The sequence below is a fragment of the Procambarus clarkii genome, chromosome 83, assembly GCF_040958095.1.
Source record: "Procambarus clarkii isolate CNS0578487 chromosome 83, FALCON_Pclarkii_2.0, whole genome shotgun sequence".
NCBI lineage: Eukaryota > Metazoa > Arthropoda > Malacostraca > Decapoda > Cambaridae > Procambarus > Procambarus clarkii.
In genome coordinates, this window is record NC_091232.1 from 14,511,124 (window position 1) to 14,524,500 (window position 13,377).

The window sequence follows — 13,377 nt, forward strand, 5'->3', positions numbered from 1 at the left end:
CTTCCACATACATTGTACTCCACATACAATGTTCTACTCCACATGCACTGTAGTACTCCACATAAAATGTTCTACTCCACATGCACTGTACCAACATGATCGACCAATAGTTCGAGGCCCCAATTTCTTCCCAGTTTCTTGTTATATTTGCTTAGGCTTGTGACGATTTTGACAGTAGTTTTAATATGGTAAGGTGACTTGAAGCCAAGCTCTGGTTGCCGAGTTTACATTGTCTTCTCGTGCCCCATTAGACAAGTTTATGACCCTTGCCACACGGGGGGCCACCACAACACCACAGGCCACACGGGGGGCCACCACAACACCACAGGCCACACGGGGGGCCACCACAACACCACAGGCCACACGGGGGGCCACCACAACACCACAGGCCACACGGGGGGCCACCACAACACCACACGCCACACGGGGGCCACCATAACACCACAGGCCACACGGGGGGCCACCACAACACCACAGGCCACACGGGGGGCCACCACAACACCACAGGCCACACGGGGGGCCACCACAACACCACGGGCCACACGGGGGCCACCATAACACCACGGGCCAAACGGGGGGCCACCACAACACCACGGGCCACACGGGGGCCACCATAACACCACAGGCCACACGGGGGGCCACCACAACACCACGGGCCACACGGGGGGCCACCATAACACCACGGGCCACCGTAACAGCACGGGCCACACGGGGGGCCACCACAACACCACAGGCCACACGGGGGGCCACCACAACACCACAGGCCACACGGGGGGCCACCACAACACCACAGGCCACACGGGGGGCCACCACAACACCACAGGCCACACGGGGGCCACCACAACACCACACGCCACACGGGGGCCACACGGGGGCCACCATAACACCACAGGCCACACGGGGGGCCACCACAACACCACGGGCCACACGGGGGCCACCATAACACCACAGGCCACACGGGGGGGCCACCATAACACCACGGGCCACCATAACAGCACGGGCCACACAGGGGACACCATAACACCACGGGCCACACGGGGGCCACCATAACACCACGGGCCACACGGGGGCCACCATAACACCACAGGCCACACGGGGGGCCACCATAACACCACGGGCCACACGGGGGCCACCATAACACCACAGGCCACACGGGGGCCACCACAACACCACGGGCCACACGGGGGCCACCACAACACCACAGGCCACACGGGGGCCACCATAACACCACGGGCCACACGGGGGGCCACCATAACACCACAGGCCATACGGGGGCCCACCATAACACCACAGGCCACACGGGGGCCACCATAACACCACGGGCCACACGGGGGCCACCATAACACCACGGGCCACACGGGGGCCACCACAACACCACAGGCCACACGGGGGCCACCATAACACCACAGGCCATACGGGGGCCCACCATAACACCACGGGCCATACGGGGGCCCACCATAACACCACGGGCCACAAGGGGGCCCACCATAACACCACGGGCCATACGGGGGCCCACCATAACACCACGGGCCACACGGGGGGCCACCATAACACCACAGGCCACACGGGGGCCACCATAACACAACATGCCACATAGGGGCCACCATACAATGTCTGTGAACAGGGACGAAGAAGAGATCAGAGATATGCTCCACAGTGAGGAAGAGCTGGTGTGCTAAGCTGTCTGATAGCGCCACACTGTAACTCTAGCAGTATGTCAGTATGTCAGTGTGTCAGTATGTCAGTATGTCAGTGTGTCAGTGTGTCAGTGTGTCAGTGTGTCAGTGTGTCAATGTGTCAGTGTGTCAGTGTGTCAATGTGTCAGTGTGTCAGTGTGTCAGTGTGTCAGTGTGTCAGTGTGTCAGTGTGTCAGTGTGTCCAGTAACAACACTGCTTTGGAATTTCAACTTTTTCATATTGTTATCTTATCATCCTCTATTTTTATATTTACTTTTCGCTTATTATTTATTCGTTATATTTCCCTAACCTTTCTTCTTCTCCCTCATCTTCTTTTCTTTTTTCCTTTTTCGTGACGATTATCAGCTCGATTTCCGTTAAATGCTTCAAGACTTACCACTAAAGAAAAAGTCATTCCCTTGAGCCTTGGCTGAAATCCCCTTCATCTAATGAGCCAGATTCCTGGCCGAAGCACCATCCCCCCCCCCACTCCCCCCACAAAAAAAACATAGTCCCTAATCGAAGACGCATCCCAACTTCAAGGCCCTGGCCAAAGACTTTCCCCTTCCCCTCCAGAGAGCAAATCGAAATCCCCTGTTCATTGACCTGACCGAAGTCAATCCCCCCCCCCTCCCTGTCGATTCAGCATGCTCCCCATCCCCTCCGAAGGCTTCATTGAAGCCTTCGGCCGAGCCGGTCGGCCGAGCGGACAGCACGCTGGATTTGTGATCCTGTGGTCCTGGGTTCGATCCCAGGCGCCGGCGAGAAACATTGGGCAGAGTTTCTTTCACCCTATGCCCCTGTTACCTAGCAGTACAATAGGTACCTGGGTGTTAGTCAGCTGTCACGGGCTGCTTCCTGGGGGTGGAGGCCTGGTCGAGGACCGGGCCGCGGGGACACTATATAAAGCCCCGAAATCATCTCAAGATAACCTCAAGATAAGCCTTCCTCCTCTCGTCTTCTCGAGCTCAAACCTAGGAAGGTTTTTTACATTTCATTCCCTCTTCCAAAATACGGTGACAGTGAATACTAGCATTAACCTCAATTTAATAAGACTATCAAAATCCTCAGATTAGGCAAAATTGTAATTAATTTTGTCAATAAAGATGTTAATAATAATAATTTAGATTTTCCTCCGTCGTCTACCCTGACTGACCAACCTTGCTAACCCTTCCGACCCTTAACCAAGGTTTAACCCTCTACCTTCCCTGCTGGTGACCACTAACTGCTCTCCTGTGACCTGCCCCCTTCATTAGTACGCGTGAAGACGACACAGGTTAAGCGGGGATCATCGAGGGGCGACCAGGATAATGGTTAATAGCACAGGACACAAAATGTAATCCTTCCTGAGCCCTCGGAAGCCTTCCCTGATCTCCATATAATGACATAGCGAGCTGGAGGCCAAGGTCTTCCACAAACTTCTGCTCCAGCCCCACCCCGAACCTTAGTTAAAAACACTTAAGTTCATAATCAAATAATCAATGGATATAAATACTTAACAATAATCCGCAACCGATCCCAATCTAAACTTATTTTTTTTTCAAAACAAATTTTTTACTTATGTTAAAGGCTCACGTACCATAACACTATACACATGTTCATTAAATATTAATAACTGTAAAGGGAAAGCAAACACAAAATTGAATTATATTATTATATTATTCATAAACAACGGAACTGATTTACATTCTGATTTACATTGTACAAACAACAGTCACATTGACACCTCAACTAATATTACTTTGAGAACAAAATGAAACGGCTCCGGGATGACCGTCGCAGCCACACGGGCTCTGACCAGGGCTCGTCACAGTCAGGTAGTGCGCGAGGTTCACAGTAAGACGTGTGTACCGCTGACTTGGTTACCTTGAGGTGCTTCCGGGGCATAGCGTCCCCGCGGCCCGGTCGTCGACCAGGCCTCCTGGTTGCCGGACTGATCAACCAGGCTGTTGGACGCGGCTGCTCGCAGCCTGACGTATGAGTCACAGCCTGGTTGATCAGGTATCCTTTGGAGGTGCTTATCCAGTTCTCTCTTGAACACTGTGAGGGGTCGGCCAGTTATGCCCCTGTTATGCTATTTGGTGATCAAATAGCTAACAGGAACATGTCAGGTTCTCTTATTGGGCAGTTTAGATATAATGTAATTTTATTTACATCTGAACGGAGACCTCTATGTATATAAGATTAAATTTTAGTGAACATCATCTTTTTTTAATATCCATGTATTCCCCCAATCAGTCCTACTTCTCTGGAACCAGGAACTGTTAGTGACAATAACCAATCCTCACGCACGCATGCGCGCCGCAGGCGCATACATACAGGGCCTACGAGGAGCGGGAAAAGATAGTGAATGAGAGGAAGGAGAATAGGGGAAACGCAGAGAAGGGAAACACAAATGAAGATAAGAATGAGGTCTCTTATGTAAAACACGCATATTGAAAGGCGAAACAGAGGGTAAGATAAGATACAGAAGGGGGAAGAGAAGGAAATACAGGGAATAAAGAGCCAGGAAGGTGATTTAGAAGAAATTGTGCAAGGGATGCAAAAGGGAAGGGAGATGAAGTGTTGCAAGTGATGGGGGGGAGTAGGGAGAAGAGGGTGAAGTGGGAAGTAGAGAACAGAGAAGTGGGGTTTAAAGTGGAGTGTAGGCACTGTTAGTGAGCAGGGGGGAGGGAATTTTGTTTAATTTATTTATTTATGCACTTTAAAGTACAGCAAGGGAGGTCAAGGACGATAGGGCTTACGGGGGTGCTTATATATCAGAGAGAGAGAGAGAGAGAGAGAGAGAGAGAGAGAGAGAGAGAGAGAGAGAGAGAGAGAGAGAGAGAGAGAGAGAGAGAGAGAGAGAGAGAGAGAGAGAGAGAGAGAGAGAGAGAGAGAGAGAGAGAGAGAGAGAGAGAGAGAGAGAGAGAGAGAGAGAGAGAGAGAGAGAGAGAGAGAGAGAGAGAGAGAGAGAGAGAGAGAGAGAGAGAGAGAGAGAGAGAGAGAGAGAGAGAGAGAGAGAGAGAGAGAGAGAGAGAGAGAGAGAGAGAGAGAGAGAGAGAGAGAGAGAGAGAGAGAGAGAGAGAGAGAGAGAGAGAGAGAGAGAGAGAGAGAGAGAGAGAGAGAGAGAGAGAGAGAGAGAGAGAGAGAGAGAGAGAGAGAGAGAGAGAGAGAGAGAGAGAGAGAGAGAGGAGAGAGAGAGAGAGAGAGAGAGAGAGAGAGAGAGAGAGAGAGAGAGAGAGAGAGAGAGAGAGAGAGAGAGAGAGAGAGAGAGAGAGGAGAGAGAGAGAGCAATTTCAGTGATATTGCATTCAAACCTGGTAGTGGAGACACAGGCAACACACAGTAAGATGAAGCGACAAATATACTCAGCAGGGAATGTATGTGCTAAAGGGAGACAAATGGCGAGGAAACGTGTGTGGAGAGGCGACTTCTGGGTAATGTCCGCCATCGTGGAGGACGAGGAGTAAGGAGGGAGGAAGACATGGAGCGGGAGGACGACCTTGGGGAACAGGTAAAGCAGGAGCAGGAGACGTGATGGCAGGGAGGACACTGAAGATGTGCCTTGGGGAAGGAAAGGAAGAGACAAGGTAGGCTAACTGGGATCTAAGAAAAGGCTTGATAATGAAGGGGGATGGGACACGGTTACCTTACCCAACTCTGAGTTGATTTCCACTCGGCTCATTGAGTTGATTTCGTGGCCCGTCTTCCCTCGTGAGGAAAATACCAAGGCGAACTGCGGTGAGTGAGATTATCTTGAGATTATCTTGAGATGATTTCGGGGCTTTTTAGTTTCCCCGCGGCCCGGTCCTCGACCAGGCCTCCACCCCCAGGAAGCAGCCCGTGACAGCTGACTAACACCCAGGTACCTATTTTACTGCTAGGTAACAGGGGCATAGGGTAAAAGAAACTCTGCCCATTGTTTCTCGCCGGCGCCTGGGATCGACCACAGGATCACAAGTCCAGCGTGCTGTCCGCTCGGCCGACCGGCTCCTGAGGACCTAATGCTTTGAAAAAATGAGTAAATAATGTCGAGATCCAAAATTGCCAGTGCCGGCTGCTGATCATATACCCCTGTATGACTATCTTGTGTGAAGGGAATATTTACCTGCACGTAACTAGTTCTTGACACACACTGTACTCCCCTTCATATAGTCTAGGGAAGCTGCTCAAATGCAGATGTAACTAAATGTGTTAATACAAACAGAAATGTAAATGTAAGGATGGGAAATACAATTGGTTAAGATATATAGGGAATAAAGGGCTAGCGGAACACAAATGTCAGGGATTCAAAACACGACAAGGAAGAAAAATTGCAAGAGTTCAGGCTGCATGCGGGTAGGTGGTGAGGAGGATAAGGGTGCAGGAGGGCAAGGGTGCAGGAGGGCAAGGGGGCAGGAGGATAAGGGAGTGCAGGAGGATAAGGGAGTGCAGGAGGGTAAGGGTGCAGGAGGATAAGGGTGCAGGAGGATAAGGGTGCAGGAGGATAAGGGAGTGCAGGAGGATAAGGGAGTGCAGGAGGATAAGGGAGTGCAGGAGGATAAGGGAGTGCAGGAGGATAAGGGAGTGCAGGAGGATAAGGGAGTGCAGGAGGGTAAGGGAGTGCAGGAGGGTAAGGGGGCAGGAGGATAAGGGTGCAGGAGGGCAAGGGTGCAGGAGGGCAAGGGTGCAGGAGGGCAAGGGTGCAGGAGGGCAAGGGGGCAGGAGGATAAGGGAGTGCAGGAGGATAAGGGAGTGCAGGAGGATAAGGGAGTGCAGGAGGATAAGGGAGTGCAGGAGGATAAGGGAGTGCAGGAGGATAAGGGAGTGCAGGAGGATAAGGGAGTGCAGGAGGATAAGGGAGTGCAGGAGGATAAGGGAGTGCAGGAGGATAAGGGAGTGCAGGAGGATAAGGGAGTGCAGGAGGATAAGGGAGTGCAGGAGGATAAGGGAGTGCAGGAGGATAAGGGAGTGCAAGAGGTCAGGGAGTGCAAGAGGTCAGGGAGTGCAAGAGGTCAGGGAGTGCAAGAGGTCAGGGAGTGCAAGAGGTCAGGGAGTGCAAGAGGTCAGGGAGTGCAAGAGGTCAGGGAGTGCAAGAGGTCAGGGAGTGCAAGAGGTCAGGGAGTGCAAGAGGTCAGGGGTGCAATAATACTGGAGAGAGTTAGAGTGGGAGAAAACTCATTACACTCATAAGAACAAAAGCGAGTGGTAAGAAAAGAAACACATTGTATGATGACAAATGAGGGGAAAACCAGAGATCGGACGGAGAAGAACAAGGGGAAGAGTGAAGGAAAGATCCAAGAGGAAGACTGAGTGGGCAACTTATGGTAGAACAGCGTATAAGGTAGAAGAAACTGCTGGGTGGAGAGTTGAGGAAGGCAGAGCCGAGGAAGGGAGGGCTGAAGAGTTTAGCGTTGAATGCTATGGACGATGCCTCTAGGCTGTGTTATCAGTGTGACGCGATGATAACTCCGTTCCAAGGCTCCCCCGGGTGGCTACATAGTCTCTTCCTCGAGGCTGAGAGTCCTCAATTGTCCTTTCATGTCTAGGACTGCATATATTAGGCCAAGGATAGGATAGATTAGGTCAGCCCTAAGTTTGAGTGCTTCAGAGTTATATATTTTTGACTATCCTTAACAAACTAAGTTACAAACATGTTTCATTCAGAAATTTTAACTCTTATCTTTCTGCATACGAAGACTATAGAAATTTAATAAAAAAATACGAAGGTTTTACCAAAATATTTAAGCGCTGTCGTTGTGTTGAAGAGACATCGCGACGTTAGAACATTCTGTGCTGGAATAATATATTATTTTAAATGAATTTCATGAGCAGAATCTCTCCAGAAAAAAAATGCGTAGGATTATTTCCGAGTGACAGATCGATCAATGTCTCGACGGATTAATTACTGAGCAGACACGGACATGATGAAATAACACGAAATGCCACACTGTGTGTAGCAGCATCCACGACCAGCCACACTGTGTGTAGCACCCACGACCAGCCACACTGTGTGTAGCAGCACCCACGACCAGCCACACCGTGTGTAGCACCCACGACCAGCCACACCGTGTGTAGCAGCATCCACGACCAGCCACACCGTGTGTAGCAACACCCACGACCAGCCACACTGTGTGTAGCAGCATCCACGACCAGCCACACCGTGTGTAGCAGCATCCACGACCAGCCACACCGTGTGCAGCAACACCCACGACCAGCCACACCGTGTGTAGCAGCATCCACGACCAGCCACACCGTGTGTAGCAGCATCCACGACCAGCCACACCGTGTGCAGCAACACCCACGACCAGCCACACTGTGTACAGCAACACCCACGACCAGCCACACCGTGTGCAGCAACACCCACGACCAGCCACACTGTGTGTAGCAGCATCCACGACCAGCCACACCGTGTGCAGCAGCACCCACGACCAGCCACACTGTGTACAGCAACACCCATGACCAGCCACACTGTGTGCAGCACCCACGACCAGCCACACCGTGTGTAGCAGCACCCACGACCAGCCACACCGTGTGCAGCAACACCCACGACCAACCATACTGTGTGTAGCAACACCCACGACCATCCACACCGTGTGCAGCAACACCCACGACCAGCCACACTGTGTGCAGCAGCACCCACGACCAGCCACACCGTGTGTAGCAGCACCCACGACCAGCCACACCGTGTGTAGCAGCACCCACGACCAGCCACACCGTGTGTAGCAGCACCCACGACCAGCCACACCGTGTGTAGCAGCACCCACGACCAGCCACACCGTGTGTAGCAACACCCACGACCCGCCACACCGTGTGCAGCAACACCCACGACCAGCCACACCGTGTGCAGCAACACCCACGACCAGCCACACCGTGTGCAGCAACACCCACGACCAGCCACACCGTGTGCAGCAACACCCACGACCAGCCACACCGTGTGCAGCAGCACCCACGACCAGCCACACCGTGTGTAGCAGCACCCACGACCAGCCACACCGTGTGTAGCAGCACTCACGACCAGCCACACCGTGTGTAGCAGCACTCACGACCAGCCACACCGTGTGTAGCAGCACCCACGACCAGCCACACCGTGTGTAGCAACACCCACGACCAGCCACACCGTGTGTAGCAACACCCACGACCAGCCACACCGTGTGTAGCAACACCCACGACCAGCCACACCGTGTGCAGCAACACCCACGACCAGCCACACCGTGTACAGCAACACCCACGACCAGCCACACCGTGTGCAGCAACACCCACGACCAGCCACACCGTGTGCAGCAACACCCACGACCAGCCACACCGTGTGCAGCAACACCCACGACCAGCCACACCGTGTGCAGCAACACCCACGACCAGCCACACCGTGTGCAGCAACACCCACGACCAGCCACACCGTGTGCAGCAACACCCACGACCAGCCACACCGTGTGCAGCAACACCCACGACCAGCACGGAAGTACCTCTTAACTCTGGTGAAATTCATGGTCCATTTCGCTAAGCTGTCCGTTAGAAAGACATTGTTTTTGTGTTTTTTTAACGTTAAAATCGCGCGAATTTGGTTGGTTATCAACCTTATCATTAACTCCTAAAAAATCTAGCATCTGTTCTCGTGTTTTTGTTATGCTCTTTGTCTACTAAAGTTGCAATAGTAGGCAGGTAAATTAGACATGAACAAGGCACTTCAGCGTTCATGTACAGACGAAGGAGAACGAGCGAGCGAAAGCAAGAGAGCGAGAAAGAAAGTTGGCACAAGCTCGAAGGAACGGGAGGCAGAAAAGGCTGGAGTGGTAAAAGGCTGGAGTGGTAAAAGGCTGGAGTGGTAAAAGGCTGGCAGAGGATAAGAAAGAGAGAAGAGGTCCAGCGGGAGACGCGTCATGGAGAGTGTAATGGAAGCCAACAGGAAGAGACCTGGATGAAGGGGGGAGTGACGCGAGGCAAGGGCGGGGGTCCAAATATCAGGGGGGTAGGGCGATGGATGGAATGGAAGGAGGGAGGGAAATATGATAAAATATATCAAGAAAGAGTCCAAGACCCAAAAGAGAAGAAATCGGTGAAAGGAGGAAATTAAGGAAGAAGAACAAAGAGAGAGGCAGACAATGGAAAGACAGAAAAAATGTGAAGAAAATCTGAGAGATGAGAAATGAGAGGAAAGACAAATGCGATACAATCCAACTCTTCTACTGCTACATAATAACTCCCACCCACCCCAGCACACTCCCGCAGCTCCCCACCCCAGCACACTCCCGCAGCTCCCCCACCCCAGCACACCCCCGCTGCTCCCCCACCCCAGCACACTCCCGCAGCTCCCCCACCCCAGCACACTCCCGCAGCTCCCCCACCCCAGAACACTCCCGCAGCTCCCCCTCCCCAGCACACTCCCGCAGCTCCCCCCCCACCCCAGCACACTCCCGCAGCTCCCCCCCACCCCAGCACACTCCCGCAGCTCCCCCCCCACCCCAGCACACTCCCGCAGCTCCCCCCCACCCCAGCACACTCCCGCAGCTCCCCCCCACCCCAGCACACTCCCGCAGCTCCCCCCCACCCCAGCACACTCCCGCAGCTCCCCCCCACCCCAGCACACTCCCGCAGCTCCCCCCCACCCCAGCACACTCCCGCAGCTCCCCCCCACCCCAGCACACTCTCGCAGCTCCCCCCCACCCCAGCACACTCTCGCAGCTCCCCCCCACCCCAGCACACTCCCGCAGCTCCCCCCCACCCCAGCACACTCCCGCAGCTCCCCCCCACCCCAGCACACTCCCGCAGCTCCCCCCCACCCCAGCACACTCCCGCAGCTCCCCCCCCACCCCAGCACACTCCCGCAGCTCCCCCCCACCCCAGCACACTCCCGCAGCTCCCCCCCACCCCAGCACACTCCCGCAGCTCCCCCCCACCCCAGCACACTCCCGCAGCTCCCCCCCACCCCAGCACACTCCCGCAGCTCCCCCCCACCCCAGCACACTCCCGCAGCTCCCCCCCACCCCAGCACACTCCCGCAGCTCCCCCCCACCCCCAGCACACTCCCGCAGCTCCCCCCCACCCCAGCACACTCCCGCAGCTCCCCCCCACCCCAGCACACTCCCGCAGCTCCCCCCCACCCCAGCACACTCCCGCAGCTCCCCCCCACCCCAGCACACTCCCGCAGCTCCCCCCCACCCCAGCACACTCCCGCAGCTCCCCCCCACCCCAGCACACTCCCGCAGCTCCCCCCCACCCCAGCACACTCCCGCAGCTCCCCCCCACCCCAGCACACTCCCGCAGCTCCCCCCCACCCCAGCACACTCCCGCAGCTCCCCCCCACCCCAGCACACTCCCGCAGCTCCCCCCCACCCCAGCACACTCCCGCAGCTCCCCCCCACCCCAGCACACTCCCGCAGCTCCCCCCACCCCAGCACACTCCCGCAGCTCCCCCCACCCCAGCACACTCCCGCAGCTCCCCCCCACCCCAGCACACTCCCGCAGCTCCCCCCCACCCCAGCACACTCCCGCAGCTCCCCCCCACCCCAGCACACTCCCGCAGCTCCCCCCCACCCCAGCACACTCCCGCAGCTCCCCCCCACCCCAGCACACTCCCGCAGCTCCCCCCCACCCCAGCACACTCCCGCAGCTCCCCCCCACCCCAGCACACTCCCGCAGCTCCCCCCCACCCCAGCACACTCCCGCAGCTCCCCCCCACCCCAGCACACTCCCGCAGCTCCCCCCCACCCCAGCACACTCCCGCAGCTCCCCCCCACCCCAGCACACTCCCGCAGCTCCCCCACCCCAGCACACTCCCGCAGCTCCCCCACCCCAGCACACTCCCGCAGCTCCCCACCCCAGCACACTCCCGCAGCTCTCCCACCCCAGCACACTCCCGCAGCTCTCCCACCCCAGCACACTCCCGCAGCTCCCCCACCCCAGCACACTCCCGCAGCCACCCACCCCAGCACACTCCCGCAGCTCTCCCACCCCAGCACACTCCCGCAGCCCCCCCACCCCAGCACACCCCCGCAGCTCTCCCACCCCAGCACACTCCCGCAGCCCCCCCACCCCAGCACACTCCCGCAGCTCCCCCACCCCAGCACACTCCCGCAGCTCCCCCACCCCAGCACACTCCCGCAGCTCCCCCACCCCAGCACACTCCTGCAGCCACCCACCCCAGCACACTCCTGCAGCTCTCCCACCCCAGCACACTCCCGCAGCCACCCACCCCAGCACACTCCCGCAGCCCCCCACCCCAGCACACCCCCGCAGCTCTCCCACCACACCCTCCCTTAAAAAAAATGTGTCAAGATCCTGGCCAGCAACGGAAGGAGGTTCAAGGAAGACCGGAAGACGTGAAGGAACAGGAGTAAAAATTCCAGAGAAGGGAAGAGAGACTGTCAAGAACAGCAAGGAAGAATGCCAGGAACAACAGGGAAGAATGCCAGGGACAACAGGGAAGAATGCCAGGAACAACAGGGAAGAATGCCAGGGACAACAGGGAAGAATGCCAGGGACAACAGGGAAGAATGCCAGGGACAGCAGGGAAGAATGCCAGGAACAACAGGGAAGAATGCCAGGGACAACAGGGAAGAATGCCAGGGACAGCAGGGAAGAATGCCAGGGACAGCAGGGAAGAATGCCAGGAACAACAGGGAAGAATGCCAGGGACAACAGGGAAGAATGCCAGGGACAGCAGGGAAGAATGCCAGGGACAGCAGGGAAGAATGCCAGGGACCGCAGGGAAGAATGCCAGGGACAGCAGGGAAGAATGCCAGGGACAACAGGGAAGAATGCCAGGAACAGCAGGGAAGAATGCCAGGGACAGCAGGGAAGAATGCCAGGGACAGCAGGGAAGAATGCCAGGGACCGCAGGAAAGAATGCCAGGGACAGCAGGGAAGAATGCCAGGGACAACAGGGAAGAATGCCAGGAACAGCAGGGAAGAATGCCAGGGACAGCAGGGAAGAATGCCAGGAACAGCAGGGAAGAATGCCAGGGACAGCAGGGAAGAATGCCAGGGACAGCAGGGAAGAATGCCAGGGACCGCAGGAAAGAATGCCAGGGACAGCAGGGAAGAATGCCAGGGACAACAGGGAAGAATGCCAGGAACAGCAGGGAAGAATGCCAGGGACAGCAGGGAAGAATGCCAGGGACAGCAGGGAAGAATGCCAGGGACAGCAGGGAAGAATGCCAGGGACAGCAGGGAAGAATGCCAGGGACAGCAGGGAAGAATGCCAGGGACAGCAGGGAAGAATGCCAGGGACAGCAGGGAAGAATGCCAGGGACAGCAGGGAAGAATGCCAGGGACAGCAGGGAAGAATGCCAGGGACAACAGGGAAGAATGCCAGGGACAGCAGGGAAGAATGCCAGGGACAACAGGGAAGAATGCCAGGAACAGCAGGGATGAATGCCAGGGACAGCAGGGAAGAATGCCAGGGACAGCAGGGAAGAATGCCAGGGACAAGGAATGGTTCAAAGATGAAGTGGAAGAGGAACCTGGAGCAGAGGGGGACACATATCTGGTGTCGCCGGAGCTTAATGGAGGAAGACGACGCTGATGGTTGAGGACAAGAGGCAGCTAGCGCCTTCCTCAGGTGTCGACTGGCCAGCGGGGACTGCAGACTGGCCAGCGGGGACTGCAGACTGGCCAGCGGGGACTGCAGACTGGCCAGCGGGGACTGCAGACTGGCCAGCGGGGACTGCAGACTGGCCAGCGGGGACTGCAGACTGGCCAGCGGGGACTGCAGACTGGCCAGCGGGGACTGCAGACTGG

General features: G+C 56.3%; 2 protein-coding genes across 2 annotated transcripts; both read left to right on the forward strand.

The window, feature by feature from the left end:
- Nucleotides 1-5,143: 5,143 nt before the first annotated feature.
- LOC138358403 (high mobility group nucleosome-binding domain-containing protein 5-like) lies at nt 5,144-9,467 on the forward strand. The gene is made up of 3 exons (XM_069316244.1): nt 5,144-5,173; nt 6,316-6,754; nt 9,343-9,467. Exons 1-3 carry the CDS (start codon nt 5,144-5,146, stop codon nt 9,465-9,467), a joined length of 594 nt encoding a protein of 197 aa, XP_069172345.1.
- A 2,576-nt stretch (nt 9,468-12,043) lies between these two features.
- Nucleotides 12,044-13,162, forward strand: LOC138358404 (uncharacterized). The gene has a single exon (XM_069316245.1). The coding sequence runs from the start codon at nt 12,044-12,046 to the stop codon at nt 13,160-13,162; it is 1,119 nt and encodes a 372-aa protein (XP_069172346.1).
- The last annotated feature ends 215 nt before the right edge of the window (nt 13,163-13,377 follow it).